At 49.6% G+C, this 24,461-nt stretch overlaps 1 protein-coding gene across 2 annotated transcripts; it reads right to left on the bottom strand.

Moving 5' to 3' along the window:
• Nucleotides 1-1,960: 1,960 nt before the first annotated feature.
• Nucleotides 1,961-16,843, bottom strand: CAMK1G (calcium/calmodulin dependent protein kinase IG; the record flags this gene model as incomplete). Of its 2 annotated transcripts, XM_080917859.1 has the most annotated exons (11): nt 1,961-2,051; nt 2,858-3,282; nt 3,514-3,601; nt 5,068-5,146; nt 5,781-5,893; nt 7,343-7,418; nt 8,947-9,070; nt 9,582-9,720; nt 10,956-11,030; nt 14,444-14,572; nt 16,752-16,843. In XM_080917859.1, 11 exons carry the CDS (start codon nt 16,841-16,843, stop codon nt 1,961-1,963), a joined length of 1,431 nt encoding a protein of 476 aa, XP_080773985.1. The 2 variants fall into 2 exon arrangements, with proteins under 2 accessions (XP_080773985.1, XP_080773986.1); XM_080917860.1 differs by lacking the exons at nt 2,858-3,282; nt 3,514-3,601.
• Between the last annotated feature and the right edge of the window lie 7,618 nt (nt 16,844-24,461).

The raw sequence follows: 24,461 nt of genomic DNA, 5'->3' as shown, positions 1-24,461 counted from the left end.
GTTTAAAGTAGGCAGGATACACTGAGGGCATCCACACAGCTGTTAGAAAGGAGCTATTTGCCTGTTAGTCCTCTGTTCAAGGCAACGGGACAGCAAAGAAGGGTCAACTAGTGAGTCAGATTCATGCCCCATCCCCCTCTTCTCCCAACACTTATTATTCAAAGGAAAAATAAGCATTAAACGGGCTGCTTTTAATAATGACCCATTCCTAACATCAACACCATGGTAACAGAATTTAGTGTTTTACTCTTAGCTAGACATTCCTGGGAAAGAATTGGGTGATTTTACTTGTCTTAGAGGTAGGATAAAGGATAAGACCTGTCTTATATAAAATGACTGTGTAGGCTGGTATGGAATGTCACAAACATTGGTGTGTTTAGCATGATTCACCCTTTACACACACACACACACACACACACACACACACACACACACACATCTTTCCTCATCTTATTTCTTCCCTCCTTTTCCCTATCTCTTTTCTTTTTTCCCTCCTCCTCCTTTGAGATAGGATCTCACTACGTATGTAGAAAAGGCTAGCCTTGAACTCACAATCATCCTGCTTCAGCCTTCCAAGTGCTGAGATTTTAGGTACATGCATTAGGCCCAAGATTAACTTCTTGATTATTCCTGGTCTTCTAAGTTGTTTTGAGCAGTGCATCCGACATGCCACACACACACTGTCCATGATATAAGTGGCATTGGGCTTCCCATCACATAAGTAAGGAAAACTGGGCCCAGTCACCAGAGGTAGGTGAGGGCTTAGCTGGGCCTCAAATTCATGTTTATAGTAGTCACAACAGAGCAGGAACCACACATTCATGGAACCCAACCCAAGGGTGTAGAAATGAGTTGGGTGATCCAGTGTATCCAGGCATTTGGCTCCCAATATACACTGGCTGCGCTAACCTCTAGCTGTCCAGATGGTCCCGGCTGTCTATGAGCTGCTTCTGACTTGAACAGAATGAGGGAGACCTCATAGAGAAAAATATGTCCGTTTTATTTGATCACAACACAAAGCATGAAGCTGGAGGGTAATGAGGCAAGAACACACAGAGACAGAACAATGCACCTGACTTTCAGGGGAACGGAGGGAGCCAGAGGCAGGAGACCTGGTTGACATGGAAATAGTCCCCGAATCCTTAATTAGGGATATGTGAGGTGTGTGGTGGGGAGAGAAGGCTTGCAGTCCATAGCCTCGGATTTCTCTATTCCACCGTGGAGGATGGGGGCAGGGAGGGCTTTGATGTGGCCTGGGTCTCAGTGCAGTGGGAAGCTAATCTGAGAGGGGAGGACTAGAGTTGTGAGTGCTCCCAGGCCCCTGGAGCAGCCTGGCATTCATGCGAATAGGCAGGTACTATGGTGATGGGGTCCAGTCTGGCCATGAGGCCAGAGAGGCCAGAGTGAGTATGCAGAGCAGGGAGTCCAAGTTAGACTCCATATGGCTTTGCTTGAAGAAAGTGTCACAGCCTGGCCAGCCCATGAAGCTTTTCACAACGAACAACACGGACCCAGATGAGCACTATCTATGGATACCGCACGGAGCCACTGCACAGAGGATGTGGGGAAGGGAATGGGCAGGTCGGAAGACCTGGAGGCTGGGATGCTGGAGGCAGGCCACCCATCCTGCTTGTGGCCTCAGAGAACGTCCAGGATTGAGGGCTCCTCTGGACTTCCTGTGAGTGTCTGCCCAGGCAGCAACACCCCTACTGCCTCAGGCTAGTTGCTTCGGCTATCCCTGCTCCTCTGCTGCCCCTCCTCAGGGCAGACGCCAGCTTCGAGAGGCCGAGAAGAGCTGGGCACGGCTCCTGAAAAAGGAAGCACTCTGAGTGGTTGCGGGGCTTTCAACCCCTCCCTTAACCCCATGAGTGGGTCTTCCCTTCTAGACATCAGATCCCCTACACCCCTGCTTGGCCCACCCACCCCAGAATCTACCTGAAAACCACATGGGTTCCTGGGATCACATAATGAGACACACCCCAGTCTGCCCAGCCCGGCAGTGGGTGCCGCCACCGGCTTTCACGGGTACCATGACCTCTGACTTGAAGTTCCTGGAAAGGACAGGAAGTAGAGTCCTTGAACTATTTGAGGCGAGAAGGAAGACATGTTCTTCACACACGTGGGTCTGCCCAGTCATCCCTGTCTAAAGTTCTGATGGCACAGACCTCGCTGTGGAGAACCGCCCCCCAGGGTTCCCTTCCTCCTTCCTGCCCCAAACAGGGAAACTATAGTAACTCAGAAGTAACTCGGAGAATCTAACACTACCACTTGATTCACACACACACACACACACACACACACACACACACACACACACACACACACACACACACACACATACTGCAGCTGTCTTCAGACACACCAGAAGAAGGCATCAGATCTCATTGTAGATGGTTGTGAGCCACCATGTGGTTGCTGGGAATTGAACTCAGGACGTCTGGAAGAGCAGTCAGTGCTCTTAACCACTGAGCCATCTCTCCAGCCCCCAGCTAGTATTTCTTATTCACACATTTGCCTTTTGCTTTTTTTCAGGTCTTAGGACTGAAGGTCTCATGCATTCGAGGCAAGTCCTCTCTACAGTTGGCTGAAGCCCAGCCTGCCTCTCCACGTAACTTCCACTTGACCTCAACCATACCTCGGCAGAGATGAGAAAAGCTTCAAGCCAGAGGCGAGACATGGCTGGCAATGGTTTCTCTGGCTGATGGCAGAAGTCCCCCTTGCCTGGGCCCAGAGTTCCTGCCACCCTGTAGCTACCTAGTAGTGGGCCTGGCCTTTGCAGCCACATCCTTTGGCAAGTCCTTCCTGTCCCTTCTGAAACAGATGAGCAGGGTAAGGCTGGCTGCCTGAGACTACGTACTGTTTTTTGTTGGCCTTTCTGAAGAGGGTAGGCTCAGAGCAGTAGGAAGACTTTCCCTTGTTCCCGATGTTTAGACAGCTGGAGCAGCAGCCGCAGGGCCCGGTGGCTAGGGGACCCTGTTGCATGGGCACCAGGCTACTGCTGATGCGCAGAGAACCGTTGACCAGGCAGTTGAGTGAGCGGCCACCGGGAGCTGACGGCCGGGGGCTGTGTGAGCAGGGCAGTCGGGTCAGCGCAGGAAGGGGTGTGCTTGGGTCCAGGATGGGGGCCTCTGTGATGGAGCTGTCATGGGAGCCTGGTCTGGAGACTTGAGGAGCAGGGGACACCGGTGGCCTGTTCTCCACCTCTTGGTGGACACTGGGGCTGTGCATGTTCATGTGTAGCTTCCTCATGTGATGTACCACTGCGGCCGCGTTGAAGGCTTGCTGGGGAGGCAGAGGAGTGTCTGGCTATGCTCTTGCTTAGGCTGCTGGGTTCCTTTCTTTCTTCTCCCTGGGGCCTCTGGAAACCAACCTTCCCACTTCCCAATTCACAGAGAGCACAGGGTACTGCTGTTGCCTGGGAGAGGGATGCCCTAGGTAACCCATCCACCAGCCCCAGACAGTCCAGCCTCCCAGGGCCCAGGACAGCATGCTCAGCCTCTGAACACATCTCACCCTCCACTTGCTCTTGGCAAAGTTCTTCTGAATCTGGAGGCTGACAGATGGATAGATGTCCCGGTGCAGGGCTGTGTTGCCATCAATCCTAACATGTAGGAGGAGACTTGGTTAGCAGGTGGCCTGGTTGGACAGGGCTCTGTGCATGCAGGGCCATGTTCAGTCGGTAGGATATCCCAGGAGAGGGGTAACTCCAGCAGGAAAAGACTCCTATATCTTCCTGGGCAGGTCATAAGGGGTTTGTAATTTAGCAAAACCAAAACTTTTAGAACAGGGTTGGCAAACTCTGGTCTTGGGTACCGATCTACCCCATCACTTGCTTTTTGCAAGCAATGGTTTACTGGGTGCAGCTACGAGCACTTTCATGGCTCTTCATGTGTCCCTCAGCAGTGATGAGTAGGTCCTTGATAGCAAAGTTGAACTGCTCATGTGTTGTCCTTTTACAGAACGTGTATAAGCCCTGGCATCATAGGGCGCCATGGCTCTGATCCCCCTGGTCCTTCTTCTTGATCAGAAGGGAGTCCATGCCGGACTGTCTTCCACAAGGCTGCCTTACGGAGGCCGCCCCTTCCTCCTCTCTTCCTCCTCTTACTTCACCAGGCTCTAAGTGTTCCTCAGATACACAGCATGTGCTCAGTATTGGCACAGCCACCAGGGGAACCTGAATGTGTGAGAGATGGTGCCCTGGTTTCCAAGAACCTCTACTCTAGCTGTCTGGTAATTTAGGCCGTGAACTAGAGAAATGCGTGGCAAGCTGTTGCAATTGAAAGGAGAAATGGAAGAATTCGGGGCAGAGTTCTGAACATGGAAATCAAGAGGAAGGGTGTTTTTTTTTTTTTTTTTTTTTTTTTTGTGGTGACAAAGGTGTGGTAGAAAAAAGGGGTGACAGGGTGACAGGAGAGGGAGGCAGGAGGAGAGGCCTAGCTCCTGAGTCTGCCTGAAACGGGGTTAGATGGCTGGTTAGAACCATGCACTCTGGAGAGAAAAAAAAAGCTGGATTAGATCAGGGAAAGCCTGGGGAGGTGAGGATTCCATGCTGGAGGAGGTGGGAACAACTCTAAGTTCCTGAGCAGGGGACAGGGGGTGGTATAAAAAGACAGTGCCTATTTATCATCTTGTAAAGTCACATGTCATGTGACGTGTGTGTGTGTGTGTGTGTGTGTGTGTGTGTGTGTATCACACACCACTATCTTCCGTAGTAGGAACTGACTTAAAGCCTCCTGGACGCTAGGCACTCAGTCACTGAGCTTCACCTTCAGCAGCATGCCCCTCAGGACAGGTTGCCTCTTTAGTAACTGTTCGGGGATCTGACACTCAGTCTGAAGATGGAACCCTTGGCCTTTGCTTCTGAAAGTGGTTAGAGCACACAGCTGGCCCCTACAGGCCACACTGGCCCAACCCAGTGCTGCGTCTTGGCTTTCTGGGCCTGATGAACACGTTTGATGAGCACTAGTTTTGATGACTCAGGGCAGCTGGCTTCAGGGGTTCCTGGGGGTTAGCTTGGCTTTGGGAACTAGAAAGGGGAACACAGAGCCCACCCCGTTTCTTACTTACCAGGGGTGTCTGAGGGCTTTCTCACAGGTGTACCGTTCATTTGGGTCCTTCTCAAGCAGATGGCAAATAAAATCCTTGGCTAAGGGGAATATCAGAGACTCAGCTAAGGACCAGATTTTATGACTGAAAGAAATTCACTTCCAGGCTGGTGGGAGGCAGCGAATGCATCTTTAGCTAATCTTCTAAAAAGACAGTTTTATGAGCCTTAAAAAAAATCCAAACTACCTAACAAACCCACCATAAGCCACCAAGAAGAGAGCTCTAGGCAGCCTCAACTACACATACAGGGGAGCCTTGTCACGTCACACCAATGTGCCTGCACACCATGTGCATGCATTTGCCGGTAAACAAACACATGGGCTAACAAGTGAGCTTTGGCTTCCTCCAGCTCTGAACACCACTTACCAGGCTCCACGGGCAGACATAGCTCAATTTTCATTTCACATACAGAATGCATGCTGCCTTCTCTCTCAAACACTATATATGCCCCCTTCTCCCACATCAGGGTCAGTTCTTTTCTGGTACCTAATCTCAGGTTGAGCCCTTGCCTGTAGCCCTCCTCTCTGGGGTCCTATCTTCAAATCCTTCACCTGGCCTTTGAACTGGGGAAAAGACTTCTTTGCTCTTCCTGGCAGCTTCTGCTGTGTGAGCCCCAGAGAGAGACTGTCCCCTCCATTTTCCCCTGCAGCCTCCGTTTTGTCCTTCATGCTCACCTGACTCAGAAATGTCATCCCAGAATGGAGACTCAAACTCATAGTAGCCCTCTTTGATCTTCTCAAAAAGCTTTGATTCCGTTTCTTCATAGAAGGGGGGATACCCACACAGCCTGCAGGAAGACAGGAAAGAGGTAGATTATAAGGCTTCCCCTCCTCCCTGGACCAACCTCTCGATCTAGCCTTCCGCTGCACAGTTCGATGTCAATGAAGGTCTCAGACCGGCAAGCAGTGTGACTATGAGGTTGGCTTGCCTGTTCCCATGGAGAGCACACATGGGGCTGAGGCCTGGAATTTCTGGAAGGAGTCTTTGCAGGATATCCCCACCTGGCCCTCACTTCCTCTGGCTCTTGGGTGTTCTCTACAAAGGATCCTTACGAAGGATGAGGAACATCACAAGGGATTAAGCTGTTTTGGTCTACTCTTTGAGACAGGGTCACATGTAGCCCAAGTTAACTACAAACTTGCTGTGTAGCTAAGGATGACCTTGAACGTCTGGAAATTCTGCTCCTCTCTCTGTCTCCTGAATCCTAGGATTGCATATTGTGCTATGGTACCCAGGTTGTTCTTTAAAAAAGATGTTTTATTTTTATGTATATGTTTAGGCATGTGTCTGTGTGTCACATATGTGCAGGTATACAGAGGCCAGAAGAGGAGCTGGAATTACAGCCCTGATTCAGGTCTTCTGGAAGAGCAGCAAGTGTTCTTAAGTGCTGAGTTATTTCTCTAGCCCCCTTCCTACCACTCAATTGTACGCTGTGCTAGGATTGAACTCAGGGTTTCATGCATGCTAGGCAGGCACAATGCCAACTGAGCTACATCTCCCGGCCCTAGCCTAGGAGATGACTCAAGTAGATATTATTCAAGCAAACGAGTTAGAGAATAATTTAACAGAATCTACACTCAGAGGCAAGTGCTATTTCCCTAAGAACAAAGTTGACTGCTATGGGGGGTGGGGCATGTCGGAGGAGCATTTGTGCTGGAGAGGAGATGCCAGGAGAACTCTAGTCTACAATGTTGCCTTTGGGCGGTGGCACTGCTGTGTCAGGGATAGCTGAGGTTCTATTCCTTGATTTCTCATTTCCTTAATGGTTCTACAAAGTGGCTGGCCTCACATTTGTACGGAGGGTGGGAATGCAGTGCACGGGAAGAGGGTAGCCCAGGGGGCTGAAGAACGAGTGCAGGCTGGGTTCTGTCTATGGTTTGGTGGAGCTTAGTGAAGTTATGTACATAAGCCCTCCCCTTCCCTCCCTCCCTCTCTCCCTCTCTCCCTGCCTTCCTCCCTCCCTCTCTCTCTCCTCCTGTCTCTCTCTGTTTCTCTCTCTCTGTTTCTCTCTCTCTGTTTCTCTCTCTCTGTTTCTCTCTCTCTGTTTCTCTCTCTCTGTTTCTCTCTCTCTGTTTCTCTCTCTCTCTCTCTCTCTCTCTCTCTCTCTCTCTGTGTGTGTGTGTGTGTGTGTGTTTGCGTGTGTGTTCACACATGCATATACAGATGCCTGGGGAGAGAAGAGGTGAGCAGACCTTGTGATTTCTCAGGGAATGCACAGACACCAGCTTTTACTCACAGTATGTATGTGATGACACCAATGGACCAGCAGTCCACAGCCTTACTGTAGGGCTTCTGGGCCAGCACTTCTGGAGCTGTAGGAAATCAATCGTAGGTTCAGGGCTAGGGACAAGAGAGGAGGCCCGAGAGAGGAGTAGAGAATAGGAAAGGGATGGAAGTAGGGATAGAGGGGTAGAGTAGGGAATATCCATGAGACTGAAAACTCCCTAAATGTGGGACTGTATCTCCCCAAGCAGACTAACTCTTCCTGAGAGGAGAGACCTGTTCTTCCATCAATCTGGGAATTCCCATAAGCTATTTATGACTCCTCTATTAGCTCAGAGGTCCCCAGCTATGTCACCGCCATCAGACAACCCACTAAGAGCACAACCTGACTGTGCTCATATGGAGAATCCTCAGGGCCCACCAGTCTGTCTTCAGAGCAGGGTTCTGCAGGGTAGCATGGTCTATCCCCCATAGCAGCAGAAGGCCCGGAAGGCAAAGGCTCCCTACTCTAGTCATCTCAGGTAGCTCCCAGAAGGTGGCAGGGAGTTGCTCATCTATCTCTGGTCCATGCCCAGAGCATGGGCTTGAGGGCTCAGTAAGGCCATGAGCCATGCTTCCCTTGGATTGGGAGAGCTGCCTTCTGAGTGTACCGCAGTACGAGATTTGGTATCTACAGAATTCCATCTTTAGGTAAGTGACTAAACTTCCTGTGGGAGAGAGGAGGTTCTTCCTGGGAGTCTGGGCTCTGCCTCCGACTTTCCCAAGCCCAGCAAATGGCTAGATAAATATTTTCTTTCCCTTCCTCCTCTCATGTCCCAAGACTGCTAACACCAAGCACCTTGTCAGGTACTTCTTGCTTCAGGAGTTCTGGCAGCTGAGGGGGAACAATGGCCAGCCTCCACTACTCCCATGTGCTTCCCAGTTACAGGAGGGGGACCATACTCCTTGGGCCAAAACGCATCATCATGTGGATCCAAACTTCTAGCAGTCGGGGTTCTTGTGTAGGAGGAAAAGATGGGGTGAGTGCTCTATCTCTCGGCTCTCTGCCAATCTCAGGGTTGTGATGGTGGAAGTGTGCCTAGAATCTATTGGAAGGGTTCAGGGAAGTTTCTGTATAAAGAGTCAGATGAATGATAATGTCTATGCACAGTCACCTTTCTTTGTGAGTTATATCACTGCTGCACTGGTCAACTTGTTCCAGGCTAGAGTCACTAAGGAAAGGGGACTTCACTTCAGGAGTTGTCTCCACCAGATTGGTCTGTGTGGGCAGGTTTGTGGAACGTTTTCTTGACTTAGGATTGATGTGAGATGTGATATTCAGCATAAGGTGTGTGGTTCCATCCCTTGGCAATTGGTCTTGGGTGGTATGCAAAATCAGGTTGAGCAAGCCATGGAGTGTAAGGCAGTAGCAGCATCCCTTCATAGCTTCTGCTTCAGTTCCTATGTTTAGTTTCCTTCTTGAGATCCTGCCCTGACTTCCTTTTATGCTGGACTGTAAGATGAGATAGAATGTTCTTTCCTCATTTGGTCAAGGTGTTTATCACAGCACCAGAAAGCTAACTACAACACTAGTGGTTAAACAGACAAATGACTCCCCTCTGCTTCCCCTGGACTCACCCACATAGCCTGGGGTCCCACAAGCCGTGGACATGACTCCATTCTGCTCCATCTTGGATAGACCAAAGTCAGTGATCATGATCTTGGAGTTCTCCTCGGGGGTGAGGTACAGCAGGTTTTCAGGCTGCCGAAGGAGAAGACACACAGCATAGAAAAGGACTTCCTGAACAGTGTACTGTCTATGTGCTGTCCTAGAAAGTGAAGCTCTGGGCTCCCAACTCAGAGGCCACAGCCTTTCCCTATTTTTTCCCACCTCCCTCCTATCTGCACCCTTGCTTCTACATCCTGCGAACTCTGTGTCTTGCTTCTCTTGACTTTGCTCCTCCCTGCTCCCAACTATTCTAGACTGCATTTTGAGGCACCCAACCTTTGGATAATTGTATTTTATCCCTCAAAGTCTACTGTGGTTTAGACCCTTAGTGTCTGTTATACTTGAATTTGGCTCTGGCTGTAGGTCATTTTGACACTGTAGTGAGGAAGAATTCAAAAAATCTCTGAAAAGGCTAAAGTGCAGTTGAACAATGAGCATCTATGCCCAGCATAAGAAATCTTAAGGCAGAAGAAGCCTATGAGCCCAAGCAGACTAACACTCTCATGTGACATGTATTTTCCATCCAGCACCCCTGTCCCATCACCTTTAGATCTCTGTGGACGATGCCATTCTCATGAAGGTATTTCACTGCAGACAAGACCTGCTGGATGACCAGGCTGGCATCCTTTTCTGTGTACACACCACGCTCTAGGATCCGGTCAAAAAGCTCACCTCCAGAAACACTGTGGGCACAAGAATCTGATTCCATAGCAGGTCAAAGGCCAAGCACTTGTCTGTAGCCATGGGCTGTAAGCACAGGCAGGCACCCTGAAGAGGGGTGTGAGCATTCACAGCTGGCTCCGAACACTCCTCTGGGTTTCTGAGATATTACTAGGGGTCATTTGGTTTAACTGTTGGCTGATTTCTTTCTGGAAGATTCTATTACACTTCAAATAGACTTGTTTAGAGTACCTGGAAAATCTAGGGATTCTTTCCTATGGATACCTTCGTTGCTTACCCGAGCACAGGATTGGAAATTGGACAAAGTGTGAAAAAGAAGATTAATTGCACACATTTACAATGGGACTTCTCTCTTCATTAGGAAAAACTGGGCTGCTGAAATTTCAGATGGGGACATAGACATATTTTAAAACTTGAATGGTATGGGGAAAGATGACTTTAGAGCTTAAAGATATATAGTCTGACTTTCATTATCCTTGAGGTCACTTATACTATATTTCTAGGAGTTTCCAATCAGCATTAAAAGATTGGAGTGGTAGAGAACTTACCATCTCTGATGAAAGATTATATTTTTCTTTAGGATATTCTTAACACCTCTAGATATGTTAAGCCTGACACCCTGTGGTTCCAGCATCTGCACCCCGGGTACCACACAAAGCAGGTCCAACACTTACTTGGTTGTGACGATGACAGACAGAGACCGTTCTACTGAAGAACCATTTATGTCTTATAGAAGGATATGTCACACAGCTTGCATTTAATTTAGGCAGATCTCTCTTGAGAGATTTGGTCTTTATACTTCATTGAAATAATCTACCTGAGATCTCTACTCTTAAAGTTTATCCTATGATGTTAGTATGTTTACCATCAAGTTCATAGAAGTAGATACATTAAAGTGGTGCCAAAGAAAGGGTCTGGGGGTTTACATTATGCCTGACATTTTCCTCTTCAGTGGCTAAGTGCTTGGGAAGTCCCAGAAGACCTTCTGGGCAGCGAAGAGTATGAACCATTATTGTCTGCTCATAGGACCATACCCAAGAACCACAAGCCTGTGCTGGCATGAACCAGCTCAATTGTCAGCCCAGTGTGATCCCTGAACCCTGCACTGGAAGCACTGTGACCCAGAAGAACAGCATTTCAGAGCCTCCGAAGCTAGTTCTTGACTTTATCTGGCAGCTCTTCTCCCCTTGTCCTCCCCTTCTAGGCCTCAGTGGGAGTGAGGGTCATGTTCACTTACAGTTGCATCACCAGGTAGTAGTGGGTAGTGCTCTCATAGATGTCCTCTAGGGTCACAATGTTTTCATGCTTGATCCTGCGAAAGGTAAGAATCCTGTGATGGGTACAGGGTTCGGGTGATCAAAAAAAAAAAAAAAAAAGTGCAGACGCAGACTCAAAATTTGTATTGATTGTTTGGATGGCAGTGTGTAAGAGGACTGTGTCTCAGAGAAGCCTAGCTGATGAGGCGAAGCAGCTGAGGATGAATAGAGCTCCTCTGTATGTGGGAGGCACCATCCCATGGGCTGGGAGTCCACGCTGAATGAAGAAGACAGTGAGCTAAGCACCTCATTCATCTCTCAGCTTCCTGACTATAAATGACATGTGCCTAGATGGCTCATGCTTCTACCAGTTCTTTTCCATGATGGACTAGATCCTTCAAGCTGTGAGTCAAAACAAGCCCCTCCCTTTAAAGTTGTTTCCTCCTGTGTTAATATTGTTACAGTAACAAGAAAAGTAACTACTAAGTAACCACAGAAAGATCGTCATAGTAACAAGTAGTAAGTAACCACAAAAGTGTGTTGAGATATGGGGACAAAAGGCAGATTCTGACATTTTATGGAAAGTCCTAGATCAATGATACTGCCTGTTAAATGAAATGTGTGCATCCATGTATTAACTATTTATATATCAATCAATCACTCAATCTGGCAATCAATTTATCTATCTCTATCTGTCTCTTATCTATCCCTCCTCTATTTTTATGTTAGATCTATCTTCCAAGCATCTATTTGTTTTTCTAATTGTTCTTTGCACTGTGGTTTTTGGTTCTTCCTTCTACCTTCTCTCCCTCCCTCTCTCTTCCTTTCTTTTGGCAGGATGTTCCTATGTAGCTCAGACCCAGGCTGGTCTGGAACTCATCATGTATACTAGGCTGACCTCAAACTTGTACAGACGCTCCTCCCTCTGTCTCCTAAGTGCTAAGCTAATTTATCACCATAGCTAGCAACATATAAATAACTTAAAAAAAACTTTCATTTTTTTTAAAGAAGTATTTATTTGTGTGTGTGTGTGTGTCTGTCTGTGTGTGTGTATACACATACACATGTATAAGTAGCTGTGACAAGTTATGTTCACCATATACCTGCAGGTGGCTACAGAGGTTAGAGGGTGTTAAATTCTGTGGAGCTGGAGTTATAGGTGCTTGTGAGTCATCTGATATAGAAACTTTGAACTAAACCCGAGTCCTTTTTACTTTTTAACAGCACTATGTACTCTTAACTGAGGAGTTGTCACCCCATCCCTCAGAAACTTTGGATTGTTATTAGTAGGGGGCTGTGACTGTTACCCTTACTTACAAGGTAGAGGTAGAAAGACTGCTAAATAGCCCACAGCATATAGGCCACCCTCAACATAAGATGGTCTAGCCTATGGGTTGTTGTGACATCCTGCCCTAGAGTTAAGCAGGACCATGACAGGCAAGAGGACTAGCTTTCCTAACAGCTGTTCTGTGGGTGCCTGGAGAGGAAGACAGCCTCCAGGAGGCTGTGACTCAGTTAGATGGGCCTGGGCTTAATGTGACCCTGGTATATCCTAGCTTCTTCTGCATTTCCCAGATCCTCACTTTTATTGTTTGTTTTGTTGGCTTTGGTGTGAAAAGTGCATCTCTCTCATATGCACCGAGGTTAAAAGAAGAGAAAAACAGATGTCTCAGTGTTTAAGACATTTGACTTGATTTCAATTCCTGAAACCCAGGTAAAGAGCCTCAGACCTCCACATGCCCACCATGACACCTGTGCCCACTCATCACACACACACACACACACACACACACACACACACACACACACGCACACACACACACACACACACAACAATAAATACATTGCAAACATTTTTAAACTCTTTTTAAAAAAGAAAATGCATAGTATAGTGCTTGGGGAAAGGCACACCTCTATGATTTAAGGTATTTTTAAACCCCAGAGCTGACACTGTGGTTTCTAGGACACCATCACCCTCACATGCCGGCAGTGACCCTATTGACTTCTGATTATTCCTGCAATGAACCTATGTGTGCTGAATGTCTAGGCTGTTGATCCAGTGCAGTGAGAAAGATCACCATGGCGTGCCCACCAAGCTGTTTCGTGTAGAGATAATCTACATAGAGACATCTGTTCCATATGTTCCGTGTGTTCCAACCAGTTTCTTCCTGTTTCCTCGGAGTCTAGGCTTTTTGTTCTTTACTCTGATCAGCAGCATCTATCTCTTCCTACTTAGTGGGGACTTGGCTTAGTCTCAGGATCACTTTAAATGCTCTGCCCTTCTGCACTCGAGTTGGCTAACCCCAAACTGGGTCATTTCTTCCCTGAGGTGGCTCTGGGTCTGCTCTTCCTGTCTTCACAAAATCCTGCCACTCAGGTTTTCAGCTCTGTGGAAACTGCTGTGAGGGTTTTATAATGGGTCTCCCACCCTCTGGGCTGGTGTCCTAATCCACCTTCCTGTACACCTCACAGGGTGTGTGTGTGTGTGTGTGTGTGTGTGTGTGTGTGTGATTATTATTCTGATTCTGTTTCCTTACCCAAGTCTTTCATCAGTTCTTTGTCCATAGAATAAAGCCGGCATCCTTGATCCTAAGACCCTCTGCCAACCTTGTTCTGCTTGACATTTTGTTCTCACTGCCTGTCCTTGATGCTACCCACTCAAAGCTGTGGTGATTCTGGGACAGACTCTCTCCATACACCTCCATGATTCTGCGCAAACGTTTGCAAACAGAACAAAAACAAAAAAACAAAAACTCTTAAATTTCTTTTCTGCCTCCTTGCTCACAATATTCTACTCATTTGTCAGAGTCTTTCTCCTTTGAGAACCTAAAAGCTCACATTCGTCAGGCCCCCGGGCCAGCAAAAATGAACCCGTTTCTTCCACACACTCTTTTCTGCTGGATTACAGAAGACGAAGACCACAGGAGACGGAAGTACTTGTGGGTGCGTCTCTTCAGCCAGGTAATGTGGGCTCCTGGGAAATGTCTGCCTCATCAAATGGTTCTAATGACGGGTCACCCGTCACACTTTGGATATGTCACAGACATTTCGCAGGCTCACAGTAAGAGTGTCATTGTGAACACCAATGATGCATCAGTGTAGCCTCGGGAAGTTTCCCAGCTGTGGTCTTTCTCTGGATCCAACCAGGGCTGAATCTAGGGTACAGTAGACGGAAGTCAGCAGGATTCCTGCTGCCTCCTCAGCCATTGATTCTTCCTGCTGTTAGCCATCAGCTGGCTTTTGACTCTCTGAGCTAATCAACTAGTCAGTTTGCTGAGGAAACAATTCATCTGGCACAGCTGCCCAGGCTTAGCTGACAAACCCGCCACAACAGTTCGAAGCGCACAATACCCACAGGCTGTAGAAATCCGGCTCCTTTGCCATAAACGGAATTTGGGAAAAGCAGGTCGGAGTCTCACAGCAGCACCTGCCCCACCCCCACCCCCTTCCAGCCACGGTGCCCACTCACCTTTTTAACACAGCAATCTCGTTCTCAAGGCTACTGTCCCGGAAGGCTGGTGACTTCTTGATACACTTCAGTGCAAAGAGTTTCCCAGTCACTCTTTGCTTCACCAGGAACACCTCTGAGAAAGCTCCTCTGTAGGGAAGAGGCCATAACAGAAAATTTATCTCTGACTGGAAGAGAACATGCCAGAAACCAAGGCGGAAGTATAGGAGAGGAATGTGTGGCTGACACGTTTCCATCGTCACCGTGAACTCAGGCGTGGGGTGCCCATTGCCTATCTGACATACTAGTGTGCTCACTCCCTTTGCAGATCACATGGGACAGACATGAGGGACCAGGCAACCCCTCGGACTCTGCACTAACTGTGGACATTTCTCCACATCAAGGCTCACCAGAGCCTATGCCATTCCCATCACTGTGGTGCCGTGTGGCCGGCAGTGATAGCTGGAGAGAACAAACTCACATACAGTGAGAAAAGAAGCCTCCCGAGTCAGCTTCTATTTGTAAATCATTTAGTTTAATTTGATGGGGTCTTCCTACTTTCAGATTGCTCTCAAATCCCTCGGGTCATGTGGTCCTCTTGCCTCAGTTTCTCAAATAGCCACAACTACAGGTGCGATTTATCAGTGCACTGCTGGTGATCGTCCTGATTCTGACCCCAGAAGACAAGAGGCCTCCTCCATTCTTGCAGTCTCTGTGGATTCTGAGACATGGTGGATGGAACCCAGAAGGATTTGACCAGCTCCAGGGGTGAAGGGCGCTGTACATCAGCCATCAGGAGATTGAGGAAGCCAGGGGCAGAAGCTGGAGCTCGATGGTTAGCGATAGAATCTTAGCTTTTGAGGTGAATGGTGTTCTGTATTGATGGAGAAGGAGGACAGGAGCAAACCTGTACATGTCCACAACAGGCACATTTTTTTTCCTCCTGCTTTGTCTGACTCTCTGATGGCTGAATCTGCAGATGTGGACCTAAAGATTACAGGGATGGATGACTGCGCAGCTAGAGGTTAAGAGTTGGATTTAAGAGCAGGGATTTTATTTGAGTCCATCCTGCCTTTTCCTTGTGTCTAAAGTACTTTAAAAGCTAATGCCACGACTCTCAGATAGCCCCTCAGTTCCTCTAAGTTCTCCACAGTACCATGGCAGCAGGCATCCCAGAGCACCAGGAGAGAAGGCATGGCTGCCTCTGGGTTGTTTTCTAGCAGACAGTGGGGCATTAGTGCTTGCCAGCCTAGGCTTCCTGCTCCACCTCTCTCTAGTTTAGGGCTGCTTAGCAAATAATTTTTGATTCACTCGTGTGCCTTGTCTCTCTCCTGCCATCTGCCACTTTCAAGCCACCCCCATGTTGGTGAGGCCCTTGAAGGAAGACAAGGGCTCTTTCAGCCAGCACTGACACTGTGTCCTCCTGGGCATGCAGAGCCAGACATCTCCCTGTATGGAGACAGCCCGAGTCTCCTCTCAGTGGTGCCTGGTGCCATCTGTCTGGAGAAAGTGTTGGCACTTCTGCCACCGTCTGAGGTCATGGCCTCCTGGCCAGGGCAGGGTCAAGTCACACTTTGAACTGCACTGGCTAGAAATCTTGCTCCCGGGAGCAGCCTGTGGACTTGCCTAGGTCCAATTATCCCTGGCTCATTAACTGACCAGCTGGTGCTCCAAAGAGGCTGGAGCTGCTGGCTGGCCTACGTCAAAGCCTGTGACCTCCTGGGGACAGGCGGGACTAAACGGTAAGTCTGCCTCAGACATGCAGCCTCACATTGAGTCAGCCAGCCGTGTGATTGCTGTCAAGGGGAGGCCCAGACACCATGGGCTCCATCGTTTGTAAAGCACTGGAATATGGAGATGAGGAAGGGAGAAGTGAAGCTATTGGGGGTGAGAAACCCATCCACTCTCTGGCCACAGACACCCCTTCTCTTCTGTGGAAAGTGGGCATTGAGGCTTGCTTAGTCACATGATGGAGAAAACGAGGAAGCCGAAAGGGAGGCTCAGAAAAAGAAAATGTTCCAAAGACATTGGCTATGGGGAAGTGTTCCTCAATCCCTCCCTTCTGTGACTGGGTCAGGAATCCTCAAGTTGCCACAGATCTAGGACTGTGTTAGGGGTCTGTCTCAGGGTTCAGACTCTAAAGGTATGGAGCAGTGTCTCCTAAGGGTCCCAGTGCACTAAAGTAACTGGTATATTTTATGAGCCTTAGGTCCCAGGGCCATAAAATTCTGCCCAAGTCTCTTAATGCAACCAAGAGAGTTCCAGGGGATGAACCCCCTACCCCGACAGCAGGCAGCCCAGCCCCCTGAGGCCCAGCCCCAGGACTTACGATCCCAGCACCTCCATGAAGATGAAGGTTTTTCTGATGTTGGTGGTCTGTTTCTTCCAGGAGCTACAGTCCTCCTCCTCCTTTCGCCCCATGTCCTCCAGAGTTGAAGCTGCCTGGGAAGCTTCGTGGGAGGAAGGGAAGGAAGAAAGACAAGGTCTGACCAGAGTGTTTCTCATATAAGACAGAACAGGTTACAAAAAAGAATCTGAAACATCCAGATCATGATGTAATGGCCAGAAGGAAAGGCTGGGAGCAGAGAACCTGGAAAGTGGCAAAAATAAGAACATTCTCCCACTTGCATTCTAAAATTGCTAGAGCAAATCCACCGAGTGGTTGCTCTCGTATCTGCTTGCTAGATGCAACAGGGGTGTAGATTGAAGGTAGAAACCCAACATAAATCTGCACATTTGGTAACCTAAGCATTAATGACAGTATGCAGCATACAGATTTACATGCTACATCTAGCTCTTGGGCATCCCAGCTGAGCCCAGGAACTTTCTGTGTTTATTCAACCTGGCCCCCTTCTAACCATCACAGCTCTGCCTCCGGCTCCTGTTCTTACTCCTACCTGCCACAGCTTCTGCAAAGGAGCAGTGTGTTTCCCCCTGCCACCCCCTCAGCACACGCAGGGAGCTGGGTAGATTTCCGTTAGCATCTGAATTGAAGCATGCTCTCTCCTTTGCTTCAGAGCTCCAGGGCTGCATGTAGCACCAGGGGATGGACATGTGATGATAGACAGGTTGAACCACGGCCTTCCTTCCTGGGGTATCCAGGCAAAGGAAGCACGCAAGAGCCAGTCAGTAAACCCTCTTGTGAATGGCTAAGTGGCCAGAGACTTGGTACATAATGGGGACAAACAAGGGTGGCCTTCAGATAAGGCTAGTGGAGGTACACTCTAAGCATGTTGGATTTAGGCTGAGACTTGAAGCTGGCAAAGGTGTCAGACAAGTGTGAAAACTGCACAGAGCTGCTTCCCCAGAAAGAAATAAAGCAGGAGGGACCCACGGTGGGGAAGCCAGGTCAGCAGAGTACATGGCTGATGAGCATCTGAAAGTGACAGGAAAGGCGGTTCTGCCAACACCCTACCCCTTGAAACCAATAGAGAGGTGGAGAAATGTGTCTGGTGGTTATTCCTTTTAGACAGAGGTTCTGATCCTGCCTTAGATAAATAAAAAACAAATGCCCATAAAATCCTTGAGGCCTTTTATAAGGTGGTGATAACTCAGTCAGTAAAGTGCTTGTCATGGAAGCGTGTCCTTGTCATGGGAGCAGGAGGCCCTGTGTTTGATCGCAAGGAAAAGCTGAAGAGAGTAGCATAGGCTATAACCCTAGCCCTGGGGACGTGGAGATAGGTGGATGGGTTAGGTTCACTGCTGAGACAGCTTATTCCATTCGGGAATAGTTCTAGATCTCAACAAATAAAACAACAAAACAAGCCCTCCAAGGAATGGCAGCTGAGGCTGTTCTCCGGTCTTTACACACATGTCCACTCACTGCACTCACACATGCCTACACACATGTGCACTAAATCCTGTGCTCCTGCAGCTCTGTGTCAGATGAAGAGCACGGGTTTGGAACCCAGGTGCACATCACTCCCCCTGCAGGAGCTGTGGAGAATGACTGTGTGCTCTGTAGGACACTCCCAGGTCTCGCTGGCTGATGTGTGCTCAATGTTCCTTCCTTCCCATCGCTCCTAAATAGCTTTAAAAACATAGTATTCTTAGCTGAGGCGAAGCCATAGAAAACATCTTTCCCGCCCACTGCTCCTCCCATACAAAGTCCTAACAACTCAGCTTCATCATCTGTGTGGGACACTCAGCAACCTAGATCTGGACTCCACACCTTCAGGGACTCCCACAATCCATGATGTCACAGGGACCTCCTGGGTAGGGGGTCCAGGCTCAGGTTGGGTGGTTACAGATGGGTAGGGAAGGAGCTGCCTACACCCCCAGGTGGGTCATTCTGCTTTCTGCTCCAGCCTCACCGGCCTCTTCTCCCCAACTTCAGCAATCCAGATCTTTCAGTAGAAGAGGAAAGACTCAGAGACACCCTGAGCACTAATATTATTTGGTTTTCTTCCAAGGGACTCTGCCTCACGCTATTTCCCATAGCAACCGCCACTGGATTTTAGAGCCCAGGAGCAATCCCCACATAGTCTTCTGAGACTTAGAACAAATTTCACCTCCATGGAGGCCTTTAAGAAGCATCCTCCATGTTGGCCTGTGTACCCAGTTCATGCCCTAGCTCATGACCCTCACTTCTCAACCAAGTGAGATCATGGTGAGGATTCTTTACCAAAGACTCTTGGCAAAAAGAATGATTATGCTCATATATGATCATCTCTGAATCATAGAGGTGACACTCGTTTGGTGAGCATTTATTGAATGAAATACCTCCTGTATACCCAGGACTGAATACAGATATTTCTGTGACACAAACCTGACCCTCAAATGCTTGCGATCTACCATGTGCATCTATGAAACTAGACAGGTAAGCAGGTAAAGTGCCAGGTAATAGCTAAAGGACAGGCGGGGCCCTCATTATGCAAGGCCCATGACTAAGCCCGGTGCATACAGGAGGTATAGCTGGCCTCAGCCGGTAGAGACCAGCCAGGACAGCTTCAGATAGGAGCTGGACTGGAGATGGGTATGAAGCATGGATGGGTGCAGCCTTTGCACTGCTCTGAGCCTGTGTAGAGGGCAGCGCTCCAACTGAAACCCTTGATACGAAGTCCTGCACCCCACCTGAAACCCTTGACACGAAGTCCTGTCCGAAGCTCAGTGGGAAGGAGGCTGAATGGCCCCAGAAAGCCAGATTGCCTTGCTTCTTGTCATTGCCTTGGCATCAGTAGCCTAATAGGATCTGAGTCCAGTACGTGGTCAGCAGAACCTCTCTACCTAAGTCGGCTGCTGCTTCTTCAGTTCCCCTCTCCTGCAATGCATTTGGTACTCTGAAGCCACCCTGTTTCAGGTAATCATCTTCTCTAGAACTAACCCCATAGATGGTCTTGTTGTAGCTTTGGTCTGGTCTTCCTAGCCTCCTGGGGGTCTTCTAAGCTTGTAACAGGGGAAGAGGCAAAGGGGACACTTCTTCCCAGAGGACATGCAGGACAACTACAGCCCTGGCATGTATGAGCTCTTTCTGTACTTCCAGGATAGGCATTCTGGGTTGTGTTGGCAGCCAGCCTGGTTATTGATGAGCTGGTGCTGAGAGATGCTTGGGCCATGAGCCCAACAGGCAAAAGACCTCTTCCTGGTGACCCCTAGGGCTCACTATCCTGCCCTTCCTAGTTCCATCTGGTCTGAGTCCATACTCTACCCAGATAGAACTCTTGGGGAGGTGAGGCATGTCTGCAATGTCCTCCTCACTGTCACCAGGTGCAGAGAACACCACGACCCCGCACTTCCTGGAACTTCTCACTTCCTCCTACTCCCTTGCTCGACACGGTCACCCCCCCCCCCAGCTATTCTGACTATTAAAGGAGCTGGAGTTGCCCTGCCAGAGTCCTGGGAAGCATTGTGTCTTAGTCTGAAGGCATTCAATTCAAACCCCTTCCCTCCATCCCATGCACACCACGCACAGATGAGATGGTGCCACTTAGCTGGCCTAAACATTTCATAATGGTGAGGGTGGGGACAGAGATTCTTTGAGTGCAATCTCTGTGGTTCTAGATGTACAGATACTGGCTCTCAGTTCTACTCACGGGAGACACCGCTATTCTTTCAGCACTCCTGCCTGGGGCTTCTCTCTAAGGGTGTCTCACTAGCTCTCACAAACTCCAGGACACCCCAAGGTTTGTTCTTTTCTGGTGCCAGAGAGTGAGTCATGCAGAGCCTCCCATACTAAGCAAGCCCTCACCCCAGAAGTCTACTCTCAGCTACCCTCCGGCTTCTTTGCTCTCCTCTCCCAGGAGGGCCTGGGGATACAGGGAAGGAGGTTATCGGTCGTGTCATCTTTAATAAGAATGTGCATTCTGCCTCCAAGCAGGGGCACACACATCCACAGAGCCACATATCACAAGACTATACTGGTCCAGAGGGTGAAATCCGGGAGGTTTTCCTGACCTGGTGCCGCAATTTCTGAAATTCCGGCCTGTACCAGAAACTCTGTATCTCTGGAATCCAGAGTCTGGACTGAGAATGCACGAGAAGTTCCCATCATGGTTTGACACTCTGCTGCTGTGCAGCCCAAGGCAGATCACTATGTCTCTGAATTTTGACCTTTCTTAGTGAAAGATGGAGACTTAACTAGATATGTCCCCAAAGTCTGTCTCATGGTTTTAAGTCCCGAGAGAAACTCCCTGTGATGAGATAGTTTTGTTGCACTGAGGCTGTGTTCAGAGTCTTGGTCCACATCAGCTCCTGAAAGGCTCTGAGGACAACTACAGACACATGCTTACTGCAGCCCACCCTGGCGGTACCCACATTTCCTTGATTTCTTAATACCCAGCTGCAGCAGCAGCAGGGACCTGGGTTCGCTTAGAGCATGCACTGGTTCATGCAGGAAAAGCCAGTTTTTACTTTGTCTTTTTGAGAAATACATGAAATTCTCAGCAGTCCACTGTCATCCACCACAGCCCTTCTTGTGGTACCACAGGCATGGGTGACATCTGCACAGTTGGCATAAACCATGTCCAGCTCATGGGCTGCAAACCAGTGGCCCATCAGCTGTCGGGACCCCAGAGTCTCCTGTTGGGAGAGAATACCTAGGTCCACTTGGTCCATTCTCAGTCCTCGAAACCAGCTCTGTGTGCGAGCTTCTGTTCACAAACTAGCCGAAGAGTTTCAGTTGGCCTGGAGTTGATTTTAGGGGAAAACCCCATATTTCCACATGTAAGTTCAACCAAATCATCCTACTGCCTGACAAGCCAGCTTAAGGTTTAGTGTGCATGTCTCAGGGCAGAAGCAAGAGCCCTCTCCATGGCTGAGAGGTTGGGACACAGGTGACAGCCAGGAGAATAGGGTAGCTGCTTAGTTGTAGCCGCACTGGACTCCTCAGCTTACACTGTCTGCAGGATGGGAATATCTATCACCGACCTATTAATTAGTAACTCCCGTGAGGTCAAATGCATCAAAGATCATGCACATCTCCAGCGCTGCATGGCATACCTACAGCATGGCACCCAAGCCAAATGCCAAGCAAGGGAGACGAGCAGGGGCAGTAGTTGATGGTTTATCTACTGGTGGACATCCCAGTAAAGAAAGGCATTATAGGAGACGAGGAGCTGCTGCCCCCACACCATCACTGCTCTCCTAGGGCCCTCAGAACGTGAGCTACACCCCTCTGCGGTTCTGAAGGGCTAGAAAACAGACAACTTTGCTATGGCACAGCCCCAGGTGCAAACTCCATAATTCCCACGGTCTTCATCTGGGAAATGAGGCATCTCTCAACAGGGAGAGAAACCAGCCTGAGTCCTGAGAAGTTAACGGCCACCACCTGCATGTCTGTGTGGCACACATCTGATGGCGATGATACCTCACACTCGTGCAGGAGGTGACTCCTCTGTGCAGGCCTGGGTCTCGTTCCCATTGAATTTCATCACCAGGCACTTGGCTGGGGCTCTCAGCAGGGGCCCACGAGGGCCCACACTGGGGAAGCGCAGAGGGCAGACAGGCTGGACTCCGGATACTGCACCGAGATGCTTGGAGTTACAAACCTTTTGTCTGGGGACATAGCGCTGACACTCAGGGACAGGACTCTGCAGTCGGGCTTCCCCCTCCACTGCCCCCCCCCCCCATTACTACTTTCTGGCCGGCGGTTTTTGCCCCGGCCCCCTTGCTCCCGAGCATGGCGGCCTGCCTGCAGTTGTAGCAGCAGCCACAGCCTTTCCTCGGGCTCCATTGCTCCTCCTCTCATTCATGCCACAGCTCATTCACTCCCCGGGGCTGGCAGGCTGCTGCGGCTGGGCGCCGTCACTCGCACACACTCGCACGCACACTCCGTGTGGCTGTCTATTTCTGGCTGGGTGTGCGTGTGTATGGGGGTAGAGGGAACAGAGAAGAGCCCTCCTTTTAGAGAGGGAGGCTTTCTGTTTCCTTCTAGCCAGAATTGCTGCCAGGCCTTGGGGAATAATCAGGCAAGGGCAGAGCCCCTGGGCCGGGCAGAGCCCCTGGGCCGGGCAGAGCCCCTGGGCCGGGCAGAGCCCCTGGGCCGGGCAGAGCTAGGCGCGTTTCAGGTATGATCCCTGCTGTGGATCCCCTGCCACCTTACACTGTTTTTGAGCCGGTGCACAACAACATTGAGGAGAAATGCCCTGAATCAAACAGCGTGTGCCCAGTCCTAAGGCTTACAGTGTCCTTGCCAGTGTACCATGGAACCTGTTGCCTCTTTTCTGGAGGTGGCCAATGGGATGCCCATCATCTGCTCCTTCCTCCTTATGACACCGTCTTGATGCATGGCACCTGACTTATCCCTGGGAGACACATGGCTTCAATGATCTGACAAAGGCTGAGTCTCCTGTGGTGCTCAGATCCTCCCTGTTGAAGCAGTGCCTTGAGCCTGAGAGGCTTCTGGGTCCATCTTAAACCTTCACTTCCTCAGCCCTCAGGCTTTTCCCAAAGTTTTTCTCATCTTTAAATAGGACTCTTCTACACACACACACACACACACACACACACACACACACACACACACACACACACACACACCACAGCAATGTGGGAAGGACTGGTGTTCGAATGCTACCAGGACATAAGGGAAGCCAGTGGCAGCTGACTTTATAGCAAGCAGGGAATCACCTTACTTCTTAGCTATATACTAAGTGTGTGTGTGTGTGTGTGTGTGTGTGTGTGTGTGTAAGCATATAGCCCATCACTGGATGAATTAAAAGCCCATTGCCAACCGCAAAGCATGGCAGTATCAGCTATTACTAAGCACTTTGCACTCTGGTCTGTTTCAGACATGGGTCTCACCCTTGGGCCTGGCTTAGCTCAGGTCCACAGGAGTGACGGCCCATCCAACTGTGCTCTGGAAAAGACTCCCTACCCGAGAAAGAACCTGCTTGACCCTCTTGACCCAACTCAGAAATTTTCTCTTGATCAGTTTTCTGTTTGCAGAGCAGAAGGCTGGCGGGGCTCACACTGCAGCTGGTCCTGCAGCCACCTCCTTCAGCCTCAGGGTTGATGTTGTACATCAAACTTAAGTGGAGAGAAGGGGCTAGGGTAGGTGGTGAATCCAGACCTACCCTGAGTACCCCACAGAGCCACCCTGGGTAAGTTTAGACTCCAGGAGCAGATGAGCCCCTTGGGGAAGGTGAAAGGAACAGCTTATGACTGTCGGCTTTAGCTTGTGTCTGTGTCCTGCATCTTAATACAGCAGCCTTGGCCTTGGGGTGGGAAGCTGAGCCCTGCCTCCGGAGACCCTGCTGCAAGGCCTGAGGCTATCTCTTCCCCGGCAGGAAGAGCAGCCATAGGCTATTTACCACTGGCCGTTGTACCCACAAACTATACATCCCCACCAAGGATGCTAGTGTGGGCGGGGTGAGCCATCTCCCTTGATAGATGAGTTAGGTCCCAGCAGTAAAGGAATGAAGGGTGAGCCAGAAGACAGAGTGTTAAGAAGCTGTAGGTCCTGATACCCCCTCCCATCCCCAGCCATACCCAAGGGCTCACTGGACACAATGCTCTCCTATTCCTGTCTCTGCCTATAAGTGAGAAGGTTCTCCTGCGCCAGCCCAGGAGGAATGATCAGATATCTCCCCCAGGAAGCACC

This window comes from Micromys minutus (genome assembly GCF_963924665.1).
Source record: "Micromys minutus genome assembly, chromosome: 1".
NCBI lineage: Eukaryota > Metazoa > Chordata > Mammalia > Rodentia > Muridae > Micromys > Micromys minutus.
Note: the sequence above shows the minus strand (reverse complement) of the source record. Positions and strands in the feature narration are given on the sequence as shown.